The 21,930-nt window shown below is 39.7% G+C and overlaps 2 protein-coding genes across 4 annotated transcripts in view; one reads left to right on the top strand and one right to left on the bottom strand.

The window, feature by feature from the left end:
- The window catches only part of LOC143286677 (general vesicular transport factor p115-like), a 28,410-nt gene extending 21,181 nt beyond the window's left edge, over nucleotides 1-7,229 (top strand). The window contains exons 18-22 of one of the 2 annotated variants that reach the window (XM_076594319.1): nucleotides 406-521; nucleotides 1,124-1,342; nucleotides 2,610-2,759; nucleotides 3,682-3,843; nucleotides 4,329-7,229. In XM_076594319.1, coding sequence (XP_076450434.1) covers nucleotides 406-521; nucleotides 1,124-1,342; nucleotides 2,610-2,759; nucleotides 3,682-3,843; nucleotides 4,329-4,385 — 704 coding nt within the window. In that variant the 3' untranslated portion in view covers nucleotides 4,386-7,229. The remainder of the gene's footprint in view (nucleotides 1-405; nucleotides 522-1,123; nucleotides 1,343-2,609; nucleotides 2,760-3,681; nucleotides 3,844-4,328) is intronic. The other variant, XM_076594330.1, reaches the window with a different exon arrangement.
- A 984-nt stretch (nucleotides 7,230-8,213) lies between these two features.
- On the bottom strand, nucleotides 8,214-21,858 carry LOC143286693 (cilia-and flagella-associated protein 96-like). Of its 2 annotated transcripts, none has more exons than XM_076594363.1 (7): nucleotides 21,537-21,858; nucleotides 19,108-19,327; nucleotides 17,927-18,064; nucleotides 16,879-16,954; nucleotides 12,737-12,919; nucleotides 11,584-11,759; nucleotides 8,214-8,470 (listed from the first exon to the last, which is right to left on the bottom strand). In XM_076594363.1, the coding sequence occupies exons 1-7, from the start codon at nucleotides 21,634-21,636 to the stop codon at nucleotides 8,428-8,430; spliced, it is 936 nt and encodes a 311-aa protein (XP_076450478.1). In that variant the 5' UTR covers nucleotides 21,637-21,858; the 3' UTR covers nucleotides 8,214-8,427. The 2 variants fall into 2 exon arrangements, with proteins under 2 accessions (XP_076450478.1, XP_076450485.1); XM_076594370.1 differs by lacking the exon at nucleotides 16,879-16,954 and adding an exon at nucleotides 15,513-15,588.
- Nucleotides 21,859-21,930: the final 72 nt, after the last annotated feature.

Below are 21,930 nucleotides of genomic sequence, written 5' to 3'. Positions count from 1 at the left end.
CTCAGTCAGCACAGTGCCTCCATCTTTGTAGACCTCTGCTGGTATGGAGTCTGAGCCAGGTTTGCTTTCTGGATCTCAAGAGGTGTTGGCGGATCGTCCAGTGCTTCGTTGATGGGGACTTGTGGGAGACGGTCTATGGCTTCATCATTTATGGAGGAAGGGCGATTTAAGACACTGTTGAAGTGCTCAGCCCAGCGTTTGAGAATTTTCTCCTTCTCGGTGATCAAGGTATTCCCATCTGCATTGAGGAGGGGGGATGATCCTGAGGATGTGGGGCCGTAGACTTCTCTTAAGGCATATTGAATTCATGTTTGTAAAGAGCTTGGAGCTTGGTCTCTGATTGAAGATCAGTGCTAAATAAATATCAACAGTAATGACAATAAAAGTACTAATTTTGTTGTGAAGGTGGGGCAGCAGCCAGCCAGGCTGCAGTGAATGGAGAAGGAATGGAGTCACTGCAGAGAGAGATGCAGACCCTGCGCCTACAACTGACAGAGAAAGAGGAGCATGTGGAGAAACTGGTGAGTGGCTGTTTGATTGGATGGAAGTCTTTCTGCCATTCTCAGTGAGATTTTACAGAGTGCATGGAAGACAAACCATAAACTGAAGCTGGCAATAAAGAGACTGACTGTGGAAGTTGGAACAGCTGAATTAAACAGAAACACGGGGAACACATTTCAGACACATATCATCTACCAAGAATTTCTTATTTCTGGCTTTCACCACAACACAGTATGTAGCCCATGCCAGCCAGCTCTTCCTCTTGAAAAAGTATCAAATTTTGCAGGCAACTGAATCAGTGACTGAAAATTAGCAGAGAAAAAGAGTTTGCCTTGTTAAGAAAAATGAAATCAAATTTTGTTTGGGTAAACTTATGTATGATAAAAAAAAAAAAAAATCAAGTGTACATATGATAACATTTAATATTCTGGTTTGATTTAACTATAGCTTCCCTTGACGCTTGTCTCGTCTGCACAAACCAGCACATTTTTGTTTTTTCCCACTCAATAGCACTGATAATTCTTTGGATGCATTATCTTATTTTCATATGGATCAGCAAAGACATACGGACAAAGCAACCATGTCATTTTCACTGTCCATTTGAAAATAATCCTGTTTGCAGAGAAAAGATCTGACCATGTCTGAAGCCAGGCTGCTGAGTCAGAGTGGGGGGAGCGAGGACAATAAAGAGAACGGCCCCAGTGAGTCGGCGCTGCTCCAGGCATCAGTGTCCCGCCTGACGTCGGATGTGGAGGAGCTGAGGGCGCAGTGTGCCCACAAGGATGTCGAGATTGTCAGTCTGCGCTCCCAGCTGGACCGCTCTCAAGCCGACCTGCTGGCGGTGAGGGTTCTGCTTTGTTGTTTTGCATTGTGTTGTGTTGCCTTTTTATCACAACAGATTTCTGTATGTGAAATTTGGGGTGCCATCTCCACGGAGAGCGCATCACTACAGTTCAGCACCACTTTTTTTTTTCTTTCTCCAGCCTGCAAGTGTATTTGTTTTCTTATCAAAGTGTATTTTTCTAAAGAAATTTGACCGGGACAACCCTTTTGTTACTGTGGGTTCTTTTACATGCACAAAGTACATGCTACACATGGGACCTTGGTTTATCGCCTTGTCAGAGTGACTAGCGTTCAGACCACCACTCAAGGTCTAGTGGAGGGGGAGAAAATACTGGTGAGTGTGGGATTCTGTCCCATGTGCTCGAATTCTCACATTGCCACAGACACATTACCTCAAGGCTACCTGTGTTCAGTGTTGAGTGTTTGTGCTGCTCTCTGTTCTGTCGGGGTTCATTTTATTCCTGTTCGTTGGATTTCATTCTGTGTGTGTGTGTGAAACTCTTTGTGTGTGTGCATGTGTTGCATGTGCAGTATATATATATAGTATATATATATATATATATATATGACTTGTGTATGTTATGCATGTGCATGCATACTCAAAATCTTATCAGTCCCATTTCAGGCATCCATCAGTCAATCCAAAGTTCACCTGATGTCAAGAGCCCTTGATAAGCTTTAACAATGCAATAAGTGAACATTGGGCACGATATGATATATGATGGTTTATTTGCTTTTTTTGGTATGAAGGTCAGCAGATGACATGTTGTTAGCCTGCATCCTGAAATGATAATGAAAATATAATGAAAGTGGTACACTATGATTATTGTACACACACACTCTCACATGCACCCACACACCCACACACACATTTTATTCACCCTGAGAGTAGGGGAAAAAAGGCTGTATAAAGTTTTTTACCCTTAATTTTTTTTTTTTTTTTTTTTTTTTTTCAGGAAAGGATATGGAATACATGAAAGTGTGATATATTTCATGTTACTGATACAAAATATGAAATACATTTAGCACTGAGGGCGCAATCAGTTAACAATGACCACACCAACAGGTGGGTTGAAAAATAAATTTGGAGGAACAAGCTCCTATACATTTATTTTGATCTGACTTGGCAAAAAAATGCATGTGCATATTTTTAACCCCATCCACATAAGTTAACAATTATAATCCTGTTATTCTATTGAACATGACTGACTGAAACACTGTGACAGCAGCCATTGACCTAGATGCCTGTGACCTGTTGTCAGCAGAGGAGAAGTCAGGGCAGCCCGGAGACTGACAGCCAGGCAGGAGGACAGAGCAAGCAGCTGCTGCAACAACTCACAGAGGAGAAGAACCAGCTGCAGGAACGCTTGAAGAAATCAAACGAGGAGAACCTGAACCTCTCCAATAAAATCAGGGTACTGTTGTTGCTGTTTTTTTTATTTTTTTATTTTTTTTTTTACAGCCAGAGAACAAAAATTGAGCATCAGGTAATATATGAGTTGGTTGGACAGTTGCCGAAACAACAAAGATTAAGCATAAGATATGAAGATAAGAACAGGTAGCGCAATTGCCATAACAGTGAACAAAAATTGTGCATCAGGAAAGATAAACAATAAACAAAATTGAACAGTAGGTAAGATATAGGTAGGTAGAACAGTTGCCAAAACAGTGAATAAAAATTGAGCGTGAAGTTGACAGAACAATCATGTGCATCAGGCAAGATATGAGTGGGTTGGACAGTTGCCAAAGTGATAGTGCCTTGTTTAGGAAGAACAGAGTCATCTTTAATGCTTATAAAGGAATTCAGATTTACCTTCTGCCAGAAACTGCATTTCATTGGCTAGCAGACGGTGGTCTAATGGCGAGACGTCACATCACTGAGTTGCTGTGATAAATTTTGGCCGAGAAGAGGAAACAGATAGGCCTGGTTTGCATCAGTTTGACATGGTAAGTATATATAACCAAACTGAGAGTATAATACGAACTCCTTATTTCATTTTGTTTTTTTCCTGCCCATTAGGGTGGAGCTGGATGCTAGTCCTGGACGAGACCAGAGAAAAGTGTGTGAAGCAATTGTCAAGGTCCCAAAACAACCCAATTGAAAAGCTTGTGGAAGCAGTAAAGCTTGGGCCCTGTGCCCAGTTGCCATCACTAAAGTAAATATCAGGATCAGTGGTCTAAACCCCTGTGTTTGCATTTAGCTGTCATAATAACAGTATACAGCTCTGGAGTAAACGCTTTTATAAAATCTTAGGGATCAAAATCTAAAGAGAAGGAGCAGCAGCAGACCTGAAGCCTGTGTTGATGAGATGCTGACGAGTTCCTGTGTGTTGACAGGTTCTGGAGGAAGAGAAGGAGGTGGAGGGAGGGGAGAAGGGTGCACTGCGTGAGGAGCTGGATACGCTGAAGAAGGAGCAGGATGACCTGCTGGTGCTGCTGGCTGACCAGGACGCCAAGATCAACAAGTTCAAGGACCGCCTCAAGGAGCTGGGGCAGGAGGTAAGCTCTGCACCTTGTACTGTGTTGTTTGTGTGTCACTGTTGTCACTGGTGCCATGCATATTTTATTGTGTTCCGCTTTGTTGCAATAAATTTCTCAGTGTGAAATCTCTCATTTGTTTCCTGCCTGCATAATTTGTTTTCCTATCAAAGTGGATTTTTCAATAGATTTTGCCAGAGAAACCCTTTTGTTGCTGTGGGTTTGGGGTTTTTTTTTGGGGGGGGTTTGTTGTTTTTTTTTGTTACATATGCTCAGTGCCATATTACTTAGTGAAGGAGGGAAGCGAAAGCAGGGTGGGCTGCTCACATCACATCCATCTTATTAATAGGGAGGGTGCTCAAGTCAGTAGCGTTTATTTTAGTCCATTCTCATGGTTGAGTTCTATGAGTGTGTGTGTGTGTGTTTGTATGGTTATAGATGAAGGGACAATGCACTGGTTGTCATGGGCAGGTAAATGTTCATGGAGTGTTTTGTTTTGTGTGCAGGTGGAGGAAGATGATGATGAAGAGGATTTTGAAGATGAAGATGAAGAGAATGCATGATCATAAAGACAGGGTAGAGAGTGTGTGTGAAGTCAGAGAGAGAGGCGTGTGTGAGAGAGAGGGGTAGCTGGTTGCTGGTTTCATGTGATTGACGTTTTACCCGCATAGTGTGTGTGTGTGTGCATAATTGATCATGGTGGACGAGGGTATAGCAGCATCATGTTTCACAACAAACTTGTTCATATTTCTTCACCCAAAGTTGGCAACTGAACAGAGTTTATTGCACCGATGTTTGACCAAGGGTTCTTGTCATATGTTTATGCTTGTACAGATCTCTTGTATTGTTGTCTGTGCCAGGGAGATAAACTGAAAATCTGCATGTAAAAACAGTAGGACGGAAGAGTTGGAAGGGGTGAAGGAAGAGTTTGATATGTAACCTATTTTAGTGTTACTTTGTAATTATCTAAATATCTGCTTCATTGCTCTTGTTTGAATGTTTTTTTGAAGATTATGTCTGCTGTTTAACCTTCTTTTTTTTTTTTTAATGAAGACTGTGAAGGTGTTATCTCTGTGAACACAGAATGAGCTTTTTTCAAGCACACTTCTTCAGATTTTACCTTTGATTTGCCCCAGTGGATAAAGGAGGAGGAGAGTTTTAGGGCAGCTTGTCTGTAAGATCTGTAAGCTGTGGTGCTTACTCCCCCTTTCTGTAACTCTCTTTCCGTCCTGGTCTCCACAAAGGAAGCTGTTGGTCATCTGTTTGTACAGATAAAATTAATGTTTATGTCTGCTGTGTTTGCATGGAGTGTTCTGTGTCCTGTTGTTGATATTGTTCTGTCTATTTGCTTTCAGTAGTTGACCACTGCCTTTCCTTTGGAACAACAAAAACAGCATCTAAATATTGCAGTGTCTTTGATTCATCAGAAATTGGTTAAGATTATTTTCTAATTTTTGTATTGACTGAACTTGAAATCTTTGCCTTTGTGATAACTGTAGTACTGGTAGAAACTTTATTACAGCTAGATTACATGGTATTGTACCAAGATATGTGAGCTCTTTGAAGATCTTTTTCAAATATTAATCTTCAGTTTGTTAAACTGTCTTGCCCGTGAAACACGTAGTATACAATGTTTAAGATGTTAGAAGCCAAAGATATTTCACGAGTGGTGTCAAGATAATCCATCAACATTTATTAGTAATACTTGATATATACATAAAAACTTGTGGTACTTAAAACAGAAATGAAGGGTAGCAGGAGAGTTGGTGAAGAACCACACATTACTGAAGTGGAACTTACTGATATAACTGAAATTTTCCAGAACATACAGAGCGGCGTCTGCATTGTCTTGTTCAACCAGACGGTTGATGTGCAATATAAGGGTGGGAGAAAAAAGAGAATGAAAAGAATCTGAGACTGGAAAATACTGTTGTTAGTCTGCTTAGTTATATTTGCACTGTTGGAAAAATTAATGGTCAGGTGCAGTGACCATGATGATTGTGTCTGTGAAAACAGGACCTGCTGTAGACAGTGGCTATATAGTTATCTGTATGCACTCTCTCTCTCTCTCTCTCTCTCTCTCACTCACTCACTCGCTCACCTTTCTCATCTTACTCAAAGCCTTTGTTCAACTCATGCTTTTCCCCTGAGTCAGCAAGGTACGTTGTTGACTGGCGCCTGGTGTTACCTTCCAGCATTGGAGTGTTGTGAACATTAATGGAGTCATAGCAGTGTACACTTCTGCAATGCCTGCATATATTATAGCTTAGGAAGCGTACCACCATGGACTGACAGAGTATGTTATTTAAAATATAATAAGTGTGTGCAATAGAATGATCACTGAACTGCTATGCAAACTGATTGCACTGTGACTTGCATCAAATTTCCAGGTACATCAAATTCAAGGTTGTTTTTCTTCAGTTTTCGGGATCACTGTTCACTAGTGAACTACGAACACTGTTTACACAGTTATTCAGATGGACTTAGCATCTGAAAATGAAAGTGTGTGTGCCTGTGTGTGTGGTTACGTGACTTCACCTTTATGAGAAAATTTTCTTTGCATGAGGCAGAACATATTTGTTTCTTGATGAATTAGAAGTTTCATTTCATGACAGGTGGAAGGAGTGTGTCATAGATGAGACATTCTGTAGGTGGGAAGTAGAATACAAACAAGGAAAGATGTTTGAAGCTGCAGAGCAATACTGAAGACCCTTGTGGGGGACGTTAGATACATCAACAACAGCTTGAGTCCAGACGCATAAGTGGGTATTTTACTTGAAGGGAGTTCGGAAATTTTGTTGTTTCTGTGGAGAGTCCGAATTCATCTGGAGGGAAATTCTGCAGCCTGATTTATTTTTATTCCTGGTTTCTCTTGTTTAATTGTCGCATACAGGTGAGAGTCTGCTTTGTGTGCGCATTATGTGTGTTTGCATATGTGTGTGTTTGAGTGGGGGTTGGGGGATAGAAGAAAAAGAAGTTGAAAAGAAAATTTAAGAAAGAACACAAACTTAACAATTATCTAGATGGTTAGATTTGCTGCAGCCAGTTATTTTAAGCTTTTTTGGTTGTTGTGACTGTTTTAATTGAATTGAATCTTGTTTGATTAGGTTTGACAGTTGAATGAAATATTACTCATTTTAAACACACATGACATTTACTACACACACAAAAACAGTGTACATTGACTTGTTAATTTATTAGTCTTTCTCTCCAGTTTGTGATTTTCCTTTGAAACTTCATCCTGTGGTGGTTTGATTTATAGGTTATGCGCATTTGAATGTTGAATATGTGTTACTGTGAATCTTAATTGCTATTTATAGAGCTCTTTGCTTGCAGATTGTTATGTCAAATGTACAATTGGTACCAAATATGTTCATTCGTGAAAATAAAACTGCAGACATGTTGATATCCTTAAAAAAATGTTTGTGTGTGTGTGCATCTGTGTCCAAGCACATGAATGTCTGTCTCTGACCCTTTCAGATATAAAACAATAATGAAAGTTATAACAACCATTCATAAATTTTAGCAAGATTTTATTATCCATCTGTAAGGAAATGGATAAGCATGTAAAAAAAAAAATTTTTTTTAAAGAAAAGAAAGGAAGAAAGAAAAAAAAACCAAAAAAAAACTCCCAAATAATGGTGTAATGTGCACAGCAATGCTCTTATAAAAGTAGGTTGTCCATATTTTTTAACCACAAGTTAAATTTTTTTAATAAAAAAGGCTGATATCACACAAAAAAATTTAATTTACAATGAAAACATAGAAATCTTTCCACACCTGGAAACTTTGATGGGGAAAAATCCAAAGCTTTAACAAGGAAAAATAATTGAAAAGTAATTGTCTGACAAACATGAATCTTTGAACAATATCATCTGATGAAAACATGAAACAAAAATAAAATCATAAGCTAGAAAAAGTGATTGAGAAAGTTATTATGCGATAAACTATGCAAAACAAGTTCTATGAATTAAGAAAACATCCAACATCACAAATTAACTGATAGGTGGAAATAGGTATACCTGATGAATAATGCTGAGCAACAAACTAAAAATCAACATCACACAGTATTACTGAAATCAATCCACCCTGTCATCCCTCTCCCTTTGAAAGTGGACGAAAAGCATGATTTTTACAATGTCGGTAAAGAGGGAGGGGGAGAGACACAGTGTATGTCAACAGAAATAACTTGCTTTGAAAAAACAAATTAAGGTACACAATCCGTGTAGGTAAATATACTTCTCTTTCTGATTTTGACAAAAGTTTATGGACACAGATAGTGGAGGGGAAAGTTCACAAACAAACACAAAAGAGACATTGTGCATGCAAGGTTTGTTGTCCAAAGTGCAAATTATTCGTTTCTGGCATCTTTTTTTGTTGTTTAAAAAAAAAAAGAAAAAAAGGTCCACCTGTTTTTGTCTATTGCCCGCTGCTGCTGCTTTGCAGATAAAACAGTTAAACATCAACTGTTACAAGCTGTGTGGGAGTGTTGAAAATCACAGGTGGAAGTTTGGTGTATCACAGGCTGAGGTTTCATCTGAAAAATGCTGCAACAGTCTCCCCGAGGGCTGTGTACGGTTGGGCCAGAGCAAGCAATAGGTCTGTTCATGCTACTGTTGCACTGCGGTAATTCTGCACATTGATAGATCTGAAACAAAATCACAGGGGCTAGATTAGCAACACTTTCATGATCAAATTATGGAGCTAGTTTGCTTACAGTTAATGCCAATATTTCAAGTCCTGTTTGTATTTTGATCAGTAAAATATGTTGTGGGTAAAAACCACATCCTTCATGTCTTTTTCTGGTCACACCTGATGTCTCACTGCAATTCTGTTTGGTTTCTTGACGAGTTAAACAAAATTAACAGTGGCTGCTCTGTCATCTCCTCAACTGATTATTGGATTTGGTTACCATTTTGTACCTGACAGACACTGTATCTCTTCAGCTCTCATCCTCCCAGTTGTTTGCTATTTGATACTCTGTGTGCATCAGTACATAAATACTTTTGAAGCAGTATACATTCTAAGACATGGTGAGGCACTCTCCCTGACAGATCAACACATGTACATATCTGTTTATGTATGAAGCCCTTTTGTTTATAGAATATCCAAATATGCAGATTCAACATCCTTTGTCATTCAGTTTGTAAAAAAAAATCCACATGAAATAGCCCACCATATCTTGCATAAAAAAAACAACAAACATTTGTGGCAGCCAGATTTGCAGGGTATTAAACAAAACAACCGAGAAAAAAGAAAAAAGTTTCCAATTTAACTGGAATAATTTTCCAACAACAAAAAATTAATTAGCCCCCAATGCGCAAACAAAACGTATATTTATATAAACAAAATCCACTCCTGATACACAAAACTTCTTTACATACAAACAAAAAACAACCATGCACAGCTCACAAAATAAACTGGTTCAGACAGGGTTTTTAGCAATCACAGACACAGGTAAATTGCTAGTGCTATGATTTTCTGTTGATTTTTGTCACACTAAATCGGTAAAGAATGTAGGATACTATTTGGCAGGAAAGAGGCAGCTATTTGTGTTCCCAAAACAAGAAAGGTTGGTTAGGACTATATTGTCTGTAACTGGGAGAAACGGTCCACTCGAAACTCAGGTGAACATGTAATTTTTTTTCTTTCAGCATTGTGGGAAGCATCGTCCTTTTTTACATGCATGTACAAGTCGACTTGTGCATGTATGACTTTTACCCCACCATTAAGGCAACCATACTTTACCAACAGATTGTTTATATGGATTACAGCAGAATCTTTAACATATGTACTTGATATTCTGCATGTATAAACACACAAAGAGGATTAAGGCACCAGCTGGTCTGCACACATGTTGACCTGGGAGAGGTGAAAACAAATTTCCACTCTTCATCGACCAGGTGCTGATACCGGGACTGAACCCAGGACCCTCAGATGAAAGGCCAATATCGAAAACACCCAGCTATTTGTACCTATCATGAATGAGTCCATATAACTATATGATAACTCTTTTTCTGCACGACAAAATTTCCTGATAATGTTGCCTTATGACCTGGAGACAGGAACATACAGATGTATATTCCACCATATGAGTACGGACTCCATTGTTCATAATGGTTGCAGCCCACTAACACAGATGAACTGCTGTAAAATATATTTTACCATACTGTTCCTAAAAAAAAAAAACACCCAAAAGAGCAAGGAAAGTATGGTGGGTACAAATTCATGTCATTAGACTGAAGAACAGTGGGTAGCAACACATTTTCAACTTGAAGCTGAACTGAGTCCTAACAATAGCTGAAACAGTCTGTCAAAGTAACCCATTTCTGAGGACATCTGCAAAACTACCAGATTACAGTCACACATGTCAACGCACACACACAAACAGGTAATACTGATGCTGATCCAGTTAGTAAAAACAAAGGGAGGATTAGTTTCCCTGCCACTGTGCAAAATTGTGGATGTCCTCTTGTACAGACATTCTGAGATGCAACTATTGATATGAACTGTAATTTGGAGTTGCTAGAACTATGCAATGTATTTTTATGACCTTGCCACAGGGAAAGCCATGGAAATTACAATCTTGTTGTCTCCACCCCCACCCCTCGACTCCTGACCCCCTGCCTCCACTGACCAGCCCCCCTCCCTTCACTCCACTGATATAATGGAAGACATGCATTTGTTTCATTGTGCAGTTTCTGCACACCAACACCAAACACAAGTAAGCCATAAAGCAGTCTACAACACACATACACTGACATTTCGGGGAAGGATCACATGCTCACCACCACCAGTCCTTCACACAACTCAACATATCTGGATTCCCAACAAAACCAGTAACGGTTTAAATGTGTGCAGTTTGGGCGAAGGTGAAAGGTATGGTTACATGGGATGTACCTACACAGGCTACAAAACACAGCATGGCTATACTGCGCCCTGACCAGTCCTACCATATTCCAACAGTGGATTGTATTTTGTGTGAGTCCTGTTGAGAAAAATTCCACCGAGTTATTGATGAAACCATAGATAACACAGTAACAAAGCATCTGCATCTGAAAATATAAACACCAGTATCATCAAAGTGACCATGGCCTGTTGACATGAAATCTGGAATGCACAGATGACACAGTTTCACAGTAACCAAGTATTTCAGAGACATGCATGCATTTAAGAAAATAAAGAAGAAAGTGGAAAGAACCATATGTCAACTCAATGAAGAGGATTTCTCATTTCCTGTGTCCATTATTCACAAATAACATCACAAAAATCAAGAGCTAAACTGACATTTGGATGTTATCAACAGAACAAGTTTTAGATGATTTTATATAACACTTAACACTTATTGATTGCTTTGATGCATACCTTGGCTACTCTTAAGCAACAGCATCACTCAGTTTATCAATGAAATGCTCACACACACACACACACACACACACACACACACAGAGGCATGCATGTACACACATAAACATACACACACACACACAGACACATGCTTGCACATACACATAAACACACACCATCATCATAAACTGTTGTCACATAAATGTTCAGCTGCACCAACAACACACACCCAAGTACACCCGCTCCCTCTCCACAAACACACACACACACACACACACACACACACACAGATCGCAAACATGAAATTGTGAATTAATGAACTCCATTGTCTGACAAATGGAAATGATCCTCTTAAAAACATGAAACACATCATGTGATGTAAATTGAAGCCATACATCTTGGGGCAGAACTGACCTAACCACATTCTGGTGCTGAATAGAGTGTGTGGGTGTGGACTTGGGCCCTTGTGACGGCATGAAGATCTTGCCACTCTTGTTTACCACCTGCATGTGGCGCTTCAACTTGGGGTTGTAAGGATCCTCAGAATGCTTGGGGTAGGACTCAAACGTTCCAATCTTGCTACCGCCAGGCTGAAACACAGACTCGGAGTGTTGGTTGAAACTGGAAGACATTGATATGTCATGATGGTGATAACGATAATAAAAATTCTTGACTTCATCATGCCAGTCAGCATCTCTGAATACAGGGCATGAATTACTAACTGATCCAATTGTCTGTTGGGCAACCAGTGTTTGATTGTGTCAGTGAAAGGGTGACTGAGCAATCACCTTGAGTGCAGATACCTTCAGACACAGCACACTTCCCTCCTCCCCTTTTCACAAATACCTTCCCCTTCTACCCCTTCCTGTTCCCTCCACTGCACGTGTTTTCCTCAGAATGGAACTCTGGAAGAGTGTAGTCTTGCTTGGGAGATGGCGTGTTCTATAAATAAAATGTGTCAGCATTGAAACGATAGATCCACTCCCTTTATTTCTCCCTCTCATTGTGGGACTGTTTCAATTCTTCTTTCTGTGAGTTCCTAACAATTTCATCCTCTTTTCCTAAAATATATATTACTTACATAATTGACTATGTCTGTCTATGTATCATTGCACTACCCGTATTCACTTCCACCAACTGTCTCTTTACTTAAAAAAAGGGCAAGTAGAAAATTTTAATTTGAAGAAACAAATAAATGTTTCTATCTACTTGTCCCAAGGATAACTAGAATTAACTGGAAAATTCTAGTCCTGAAACAAATAAGAAAATTCTGACACATCACACATGTCAGCCTCTGTAAATAAGAAGGATGGTAATGATTTCAGCTTGTTGTATGAAGAGAAAAATACTTGATATTACGCTACGTACACAGATCTTCAGTTTGTAAACTAACTAACTGAATCAGTAACATAAGCAGCATTAACTTTAAGTTGTGTACCTTGTGAATGGAGAGAGTTACCACTCTTTACTATTTGTCAACACAAAAACCACTGGGAAAATAAAGTACTACATATACAGGTCTTTAGTTTGTAACAATGGCATGGAGATCCTTTCTTTTTCCCCTCACCTTTTTGCCAGGTGAGCTTGGTTTGAAGGGCTTCAGGTCTTTAGGCCCAGCAGAGATTGGCTTCTTGACAGGTGGCAAGGGTTTGTCACTTCGATATGGATTGCCATCAAAGTAATCCTGAGGATGCATGTTGAGTCTGAAGGCACCAGCCTTCATGCTCGCCTTGTGCTGCGAGACTTCTTTCTGCAGGAGGGAAAAATGTCAGTGTGAGTTTGACATCTACAGAAAGTGGGTTCACATCCAATGCAAAAGTACACAGATTTCAGCTTAGAAAAAAAAAAGACAATCAAGTGACCAAAACATGGCCATTTATCTATGATAACATGACAGAGAAGGAATATATACATTAATGGAAGATCCCCCATTAATCTGAACATGACAAAATGACCATTCTTCCATTTTCCCTCTATCTACCTATGTCTATATTCATTTGTCTATCATCTCCGTGGCCATGGCCATCCGTCTTCTGGTTTTTACCACTGAAAACATTCACGTGCACACACACACACACACACACACACACACACACACACACACCATCTTCATCAATATTACCTTTACACACATGAACCATTTTAGACAATAAATTCATATAATCTCAGAAAAATACAAACGTTAACATTCACTGCAGATAACAGACAAAGCCTAGAAGAAAAATACTGATGTTAATGTCCATTGCAGAAAACAAACACTGAAAGCTATTTTATGAAATGAGACAAATCATCAACCTAGAAGAAAAGCACTGGGTATCCTAGTATTTCACTGACTGAACTTTCTATTGCATCACCGGCGACTGGTCTCTAGTTTTAGATATGATAAGCTTCTATACATAAAAGAGAAGATATATTTAAGCATCTGAAAAGTTACTTTTATTTATGACAATGGATGTTCTGGGAATTTTTACTGACCGTTCTATATCAGGACAAGATACTGGTCCCTAGCTTTAGATATTCGAAACTGGATTTATCTGAGAGAGAAAAAACAATTCTGAGCCACTCTAAACGGTTGCTGGGCTTCTTTCTTTGTCTTCCAAAAGGGGGGTAACCGCACCAGAGCAGTTGATAACTAATAACCCACTGATCTAAAATTATTCTTTGATCCATGCTTATAAACCCCTTGACAGCTGCTGGCGTGTAGTGCCTGTCAGTGCAGGGATGTCACCTCGCCTGCTCACAGGTCAGGGTGTGAGTCACCTCTCTGTATTTGGACTTCTTACTCTTGATATGGTCAGACTTTTGTTCAACAAAACGCGCACACGACAGAAAGATGTTGGTGAATGAATGTAAGATTTGTGGAATGGATGGGTGAGAGATGGGGAATTAAAAAAAAACCCTGCTGGACAAAAAAAAGAAGAAGAAGAAAAAAAAAAGTAGCAAAAACATTTTGTTTCAAACTCATGTCACACTATCTCATTTCACCAAAGGTTCAGAGGTCAAAGGGAAGGGGTTAATTTCACCCAGAGACGTCTAACTTGGCTGTCTGTCCCTGGTTGTTGGCCACAGAGGAAAACTTAAAACAGTACACACATATTTCAGCTGAGCAAAAAGACTCTGAAACTTAGATGATAACTGATGATAATTAATTTTATCAGATTCTACAGGAGTGTGTGTGTGTACGTGCATGCGTGTGTGCTTGCGTGCGTGTGTGCGTGCATGCGTGCGTGCGTGCATGTGTGTGTGTGTGTGTATGTAAACTATCTTAAGTCATGAGACAGCCCCTGTGATTGAGCAAACTAAAATTAAACTGATCTGAACTGGAAGAACATCATGAGCTGTTTAAAGTCAAAAGACAGTCCTTGTGATTGAGTGATCTAAAAATAGAATAATTTGAACTGGCACAACATTATGAATTACCCCCAACCATATCAATGGACACAAGCGGACTAAACCAACACATATCATTTTCCAAAATATACCTGATGTGGTGAGCTAAATCCCTTAAATGACCTTCAGAAGTATTATTCAACAAAGTATTACTTGGTCAGTGTGTGCTGAAGATTGCTGGTGGATTTAGTGCCAGAAAACAGAAAACAACTGTTTCAAAGAAAGGATGGGTCATGGTATGTGTACATCTATAAAATGTTATTGTGTCCTTATGACATTGACCACTATCAAAGGTCATTTAGTCTTAGAATGATATGCTGTTCACTACCATTTCAAATGTGGAGCTAAGGTATGATATTTGTGGTACCATATGTGGTAATGTTATATAGGTATGTGTGTGTGTGTGTGTGTGTGTGTGTGTGTGTGTATCAAGTTTATCACTATAATTTTGTTATTATCTCAAAAGTTTCACTCACACACACACGCACATGCACACATGCAGACACACACAGACATACACATTGACACAGACACAGACACACAGACAGACACACACACGCGCGTGCACACACACACGCACGTGCACACACGCGCGTGTACACACACACACACACACACACACACACACACACACACACACACACACACACACTCTCTCTCTCTCTCGCAGTGCTTTATACGTACAAAGCTGTTTAGTTATATGCTCTAGAAATATCCTTAATAATCACACACACACACACACACACACACACACACACACACACACACACACACACACACACACATATGTTCTAGGCAGTTATAAACCTCGAGATGTAACAAATACAAGAAACTATCAAACTTTATCATTTAGGTAGCGCACACATTCATCTCTCTCTTGAAATTTTTTTTTTTTCTGCACTTACAAAAAAAACTGTTACTATTGCACATGACACACATCACGAAAGTCCAACCTTCGTCTTTTCGTCTCCTCTGCTATATGGATCTGACGTATGTGGCGGGTAGGGGTTCAGCGCAATATTGGCATAGCTTTCAAACACCAATGAAAATGAACCAAATCAAAAGCAGAAAGCAACAACACACAGACTACGGCACAGAACGAATAAACTTCACCACCATTAGGCACACAAAGTTTGTTGAAGATTAAATCATATAGACCACAGGAAAGTCACACACGTGGGGAAATGATGAATGGGAAAACTCAAACAGAACAAGCAGTTTCACAGTACAGATTTTGGAACATATAACAGTTTGTTGTTGTTGTTGTTGTTTCTTTCCACAACCCAGCCATTTCCAAGTTTGTACATGCACACAACACACAGCATATACACATATTTGCCTTCACACACAGAGAGAGACATACAGAGACAGACAGACACAGACACAGACAGACAGACAGACAGACAGACAGACAGACACACACACACACACACACACACACACACACACACACACACACACACACACACACACACACACACACAAAAACACACATGCATGCATTCAAAACAATTTTGATGTCACTGCTGTTTTACAAAGAAAAACAAAAGAAAAAGAAAAAAAAAGTTTTTTTTGTGATTATGCACTTTGAGAATCAGCAAGCTATGTTTAGTTTTCCCATTTATCATTTTATTTTCTGAGCTGAAACAAAACTTAGAGTTAATGAAACACACACACACACACACATACATTGCTCTAATTATTAGCACAGAAACACACACTGAGTGGGAAACAAACAATCAGAATGACCCAACAATGATCACATTTGAACACACACACACACACACACACACACACACACACACACACACACACACACACACACACACACACACACACACATACACGCACACACACACACACACACACACACATACACACACACACTTACAAACACATGTACACACACACATACACATACACACACGCACATACACAGAAAATATATGCACACACATACCATACAAAATATGACAGAGAGAGAGAGAGAGAGAGAGAGAGAGAGAGAGAGAGAGAGAGAGAGAGAGAGAGAGTTTGTTAAGAAACCAAGCTAAGTAAGGTTAGTTTATGCCACCACAAACTGTAAGATTTTCATCTCAACACAAAGCAAAAACTGAAAAATGTCTGCCACTAAAAAACTCTGGGAGGATGTGGGTTTTTTTTTTTTTTTTTTACATAAGCACCAGCTGAAAAGATTTGCTCTGCAAATTGTCAGTATCGCAAACACTCTGGAAGCAAAATCTCCATAGAAAAGTTGTGTGAGAAACAGAGTGAAACACCACCAGGAAGGTGCAACTGCACTCCCACATTGTCACCCACCCTGGCCCTTTCTTTGTCATTCTCATACGGGTCAGATAAGTTGTTCGGGTATTTGGCGAGTGTTACTCCAACATACCTGAAAAATTAGGACTTACTCGTGTCACTACAAGTAAGTATGTGTTTTCTGGTTTTATTTTACTGATTTGGTTTCAGCAATGTGTATGTTTACTATTTCCACTGCAGCAACAGGTATTCCAGAGTACACTTACAGTGACCCCCCCCCCCCTCCTCACCACCCTACCCGCACCAAATGAAAAAAAGAAAAAAAAGAAAGAAAAATGAAAACAGAAAAGAAAAACGAAATTGATGCATAATTCTGTATTGATGTTTCCAGTTCATAAATGAACATGCAAAATACCAAAAAGAAGACTAATTATGTGTATTGCAAATCTAGGTTCTTACAAACTTACGCCACACTCTCCTTTAAAATCTTTTTTCTGTACAACAAACAAGTACTTCTTATCACTCTCTCTCTCTCTTGAAAAACAAAATGAAAGAATATATGCATGCATACATACACACACGATCATACATAAACACATTCAAATAAGCAGACAGGTCCAGCACACACACACACACACACACACACACACACACACACACACACACACACATACATCGGCAGTATCCATAATTAGCCAAAACAAATCCTGGCATTTTAGACAACTATTGTTCAAACATGAGGTCCCATGATACTATAAATGTCATCATTATCTATAATCATCATTGGATGCCACATACATTGCATACCAGTATGCCCATCACAAACACATCAGTGACAATAGCAACAGAAGTAGAATTATAGCTGAAAATGGAAGCAAATACTAAAATCCCACTGTTCTAAAAATGATTAAACCTAACACATATGATTTTTAGTGTATTTGTTCATATGCTAAAACATGAGCAACTATCAAACACACACACACACACACACACACACACACACACACACACATTCTTTCAATGCCCCAAAATACAAGAAAATTCATGCTACTTGTACCAAAGCTTAACTGCATTAAAAAGTGACAGAGGAGATTACATTTCTTACCCATATCCAGTGCCCTGCTTGCCAGGATTAGTCAGAACATTTCTGCCTGGCACCTTCCCAGACTTGGATGCCTTGCCGACTGGACTAAAGGCTGGAACTGGTCCACTCAGAGTACCATAATGGTTTCCAAGTCCAGAGCTGCAAATGTTGATCTGGTTATCCATTGGCGTTTCTTTAACACATGAAAATATGAAATTGCATGTTGTGTGTAACAAGTTGTTGTATTTTGTGTGTAACAAGTTGGTGTATCATGGATGGTTTCAAAGATATTATATTGTATACATACATTCAGAGGAAACTGAAAATTGTCTAGTTAAGTGCAGCACATTCCCCCACGCCCACCAGCCACCATGGTGAACATCACGGACTGAAGGCTGGGGGGATGTGGGTTTGATTCCCAGTGAAGGTGTTGTTGTTTTTTTTGCCCGTAGCCAAATCCTACCCAGTGTTAAGTATGTTATATGCTTAAATGGGCAGACTGGGACTGTACAGTCAAGAGATATTTTCTTCATGATTGCGTCTTTGCGTGTGTTGCTCAAATTTCTTCACCAACACTGCAGGTGTCTATCTCTCAGGCCTGGTTAACGCTGGGATATCATTATGAAAAGAAGCATAGAGTACAGCCTTGTCACATAGCCCCAAACCTAAATTGGACCTCCAAAGCAACATTGTCATCATTATCAACATCAGCCTTCATCATCAATTAAAAAAAATGTCCCAAATTCTATGGCCTTTCATGCCCTGCTCTCATGGTAACTTCAGTTTTGATCTTCTCAACATCCATGTTTGGGGTGAGTCCTGTCAAGATCATCTGTGTCTACAGTTTCATGAGGAAATGTTGTTGAAGGGACGTGGTGGAGGTCTCCACTCCAGAGCGGGATGCTCACAAAGTCTGGCTTCGTTATTTAGCTATTACTTTCATCAGTAATGGGCTTAGAATGTGGTGTCCTCAGTGCATTAAATCAGAACAGGCACTACTGAACACCACTGTGTGCTGTGTGCTGTGTTTGGGGGCTTGGAATGAGCAGCGAGGGAGTAATGTGACTAAAACAGTGCAGATGATGGTACAGAAAAAAAGCCCCCTCTCCAACCTTTTCTCTCCCTTCACATACGCACACACGTATACATGCACTCTACTCCCTCCCCTCACCCTTCCAGCACATGAACACAATTGCACTCACGCTCTCTTCTCTCCACTTGAAGGAAGAAAAGGCTTGCTGAGGTTTTTCTTGGACTCCTGTAACCTGTGAAGCCGACGAAGCTTTATGGGATCAGTGTATGCTTCCCCATCAAAGACTCGGCCATATTTCTCTGCAAAGTAGCCTGCCTGCAGGGCCGACCTCTCCTTGGATCCTCCTGGTAGGATCTGTTTGCCTTTCCCAGCAGCATCATTAAATGCATCTGAAAATATTTATAAACACATATCAATATAAATGTTATATACCAATGGTGTGTGAAGATCATGTCAGCACAATCAGCATTGGAGGAAAAACCATCATGAACATTCACTTTGCAGACAACATTGAAGGCTTGACAGGTAGTGAGCAAGAACTCACGCAGCTTGTCAAAAGAAATCAGCACTGAAAAGAACAAGTCAATGTCCATACAACACTACCATTACTGCTGATATAACTGTCCAGGGACAGAAACTAAGAAGCCTTCAACAGTTTATTCACCTGGGATCTGTCATCAGCAGTAAAGGATCCAAAGCAGAAATCCTCTCATGGAGTGGGAAAGATAATAAGCATAAGCGCTGAAACTTATATGGAAGGAAAGCAACATCTCTATCAAAACACGAGATCAGACTCCAGCGTACACTGGTTTATTCCATCTTCCTGTACCCATGGGAGACATGGACCATAACAAAGGATTTGGAGAGAAGAATTTAAGCCATGGAAAAGAGGTGTTACTACAAGACAGCATCAGACACACTGACCACGTCACCAATGAACAAGTGCACCAAACCATTAAGCAGCACATTGGACTGTATGAACATCAGGTGACATCAGTTAAGAAAAGACAGCTATGCTGGTATGACCATGTAATAAGCTTCAATGTTCTTGCTAAAACAGTCCTCCAATGGACTGCTGAGGGAAGGAAATGGATAAGAAGATAAAAAATATGATGGACTGACAACACTGCAGAATCAACAGGGAAACCATTTGCAGAAACCCAAGTTTTGACACACAACTGATGAACCTGGAGGAGTCTGGTGAACAGTTCTTTTGTGCAGCGCCCCAATGACTGCTCACAGAATGGAGGAGGAAGAAGAAGAAGATGTATCTGTAATGATAACATGATTTAAAAAGTCTTTCAATTCTTTGCTAAATGAAGCCAAAATCAGACTAAAAATCAAACATCCAAAGTTATGGAAGAAACAAACAGAAAAAAGCTCATTCCTTTCCAGTATAATGTGATATTAAACATAACAGCAAAATTGTATATACTTGCCACAAGTTACACACAGCCATTCTATTTGTATTTTATATTTTGTATTTCTTTTTATCACAAAGATTTCTCTGTGTGAAATTCGGGCTGCTCTCCCCATGGAGAGCACGTTGCTATGCTACAGCGCCACCCATTAAAAAAAAGTTTTCCTGCGTGCAGTTTTACTTGTTTTTCCTATGAAGTGGATTTTTTCTACAGAAATTTGCCAGGAACAACCCTTTTGTTGACATGGGTTCTTTTACGTGCGCTAAGTGCATGCTGCACATGGGACCTCGGTTTATTGTCTCATCTGAATTGTGTGCATTGTGACCAAAGACACAACTAGATAAATGTTAATTTTGCTGGCATGCTTTACATAATCTAAGTCATTTCATAAAGTTCTAGCAATATCAATTAGAACAATAAAAAGACTATAGGCAGTGATTTATTTCATGAGCTTATTTGGTTGTTATGTCAACTACATTCATAATCAGAAAAAGGCAATATCATATCACACAGCAACAACACAATGCAGATGACAAAGAAGAAGAAGAAGAAGAGGTTGTTTAACAAATTAATGATGGATTGATTAAGACTGGACAATGATACACTACAGCTATGAAATTAAAAACAACATTTAATTGTATTCTCACATGTGCTTGAGCACATTCACATAAGTACATGACACACATTAAGACATACAATTTAAGCATATGTGGTGTGTGTGTATGTATGAATGTGAGTGAGTGAGTGAGTGAGTGAATGTGTGTGTGTGTGTGTGTGTGTGTGTGTGTGTGTGTGTGTGTGTGTGTGTGTGTTCTTATACAGATGCATGCTCATATATCACAGTGTGTGTGTGTGTGTGTGTGTGTGTGTGCGTGTGCACGTACGTGCGCGTGTGTTTGCGTGCGCTTGTGTGTGTGTGCGCGCGTGTGTGCATGTTGTTCTTATATAGATGCATGCTCATATATAACAAATTATAGTTTGTGTGTGTCTGCGTGCGTGCGTGCGTGCATGCGTGCGTGTATGTGTGTGTGTGTGTGTGTGTGTGTGTGTGTGTGTGTGTGTGTGTGTGTGTGTGTGTGTGAACTGGGAGATGATAATTAACCAACTAAAGTAGAAATGTAATCGAACAGGTTATTGTAATGAAAGAATAATCCACGGACACCATAACAATACATACGGCCAGTTTTAGACTTGTATCTGTCTCCTATAGTGACATATGTCATCTCCTGGAAGAGGCCAATGCGATCCATGTCCGTTTTTCCACCCTTGTCCCCCATCGTGATGACTTCTGTATAGTTATTGAGGGCACAGCAATCACAATCACGGAATCAACTCCACCAAATCAGTACCTGAGCACACACTCTCATTTGAGACGAAGAAGCTAAACCGAGCAATCCTGTCCCTACCTAACCATGTACTGGAACAGGTTAAAACTTCATTCAATACAACGATTTGTCATGAAGACTCCGAGGGTTCGAAAATAGTGCAGGTGCCCATCAAATCAGGCAGTATACGGAATTGCCATGGAGACATTCGTGTGCGCATGTTCGGAAGTGGAACTGGTCGCAGGT

Source organism: Babylonia areolata, chromosome 1, assembly GCF_041734735.1.
Source record: "Babylonia areolata isolate BAREFJ2019XMU chromosome 1, ASM4173473v1, whole genome shotgun sequence".
NCBI classification, from domain to species: Eukaryota; Metazoa; Mollusca; class Gastropoda; order Neogastropoda; family Buccinidae; genus Babylonia; species Babylonia areolata.
Note: the sequence above shows the minus strand (reverse complement) of the source record. Positions and strands in the feature narration are given on the sequence as shown.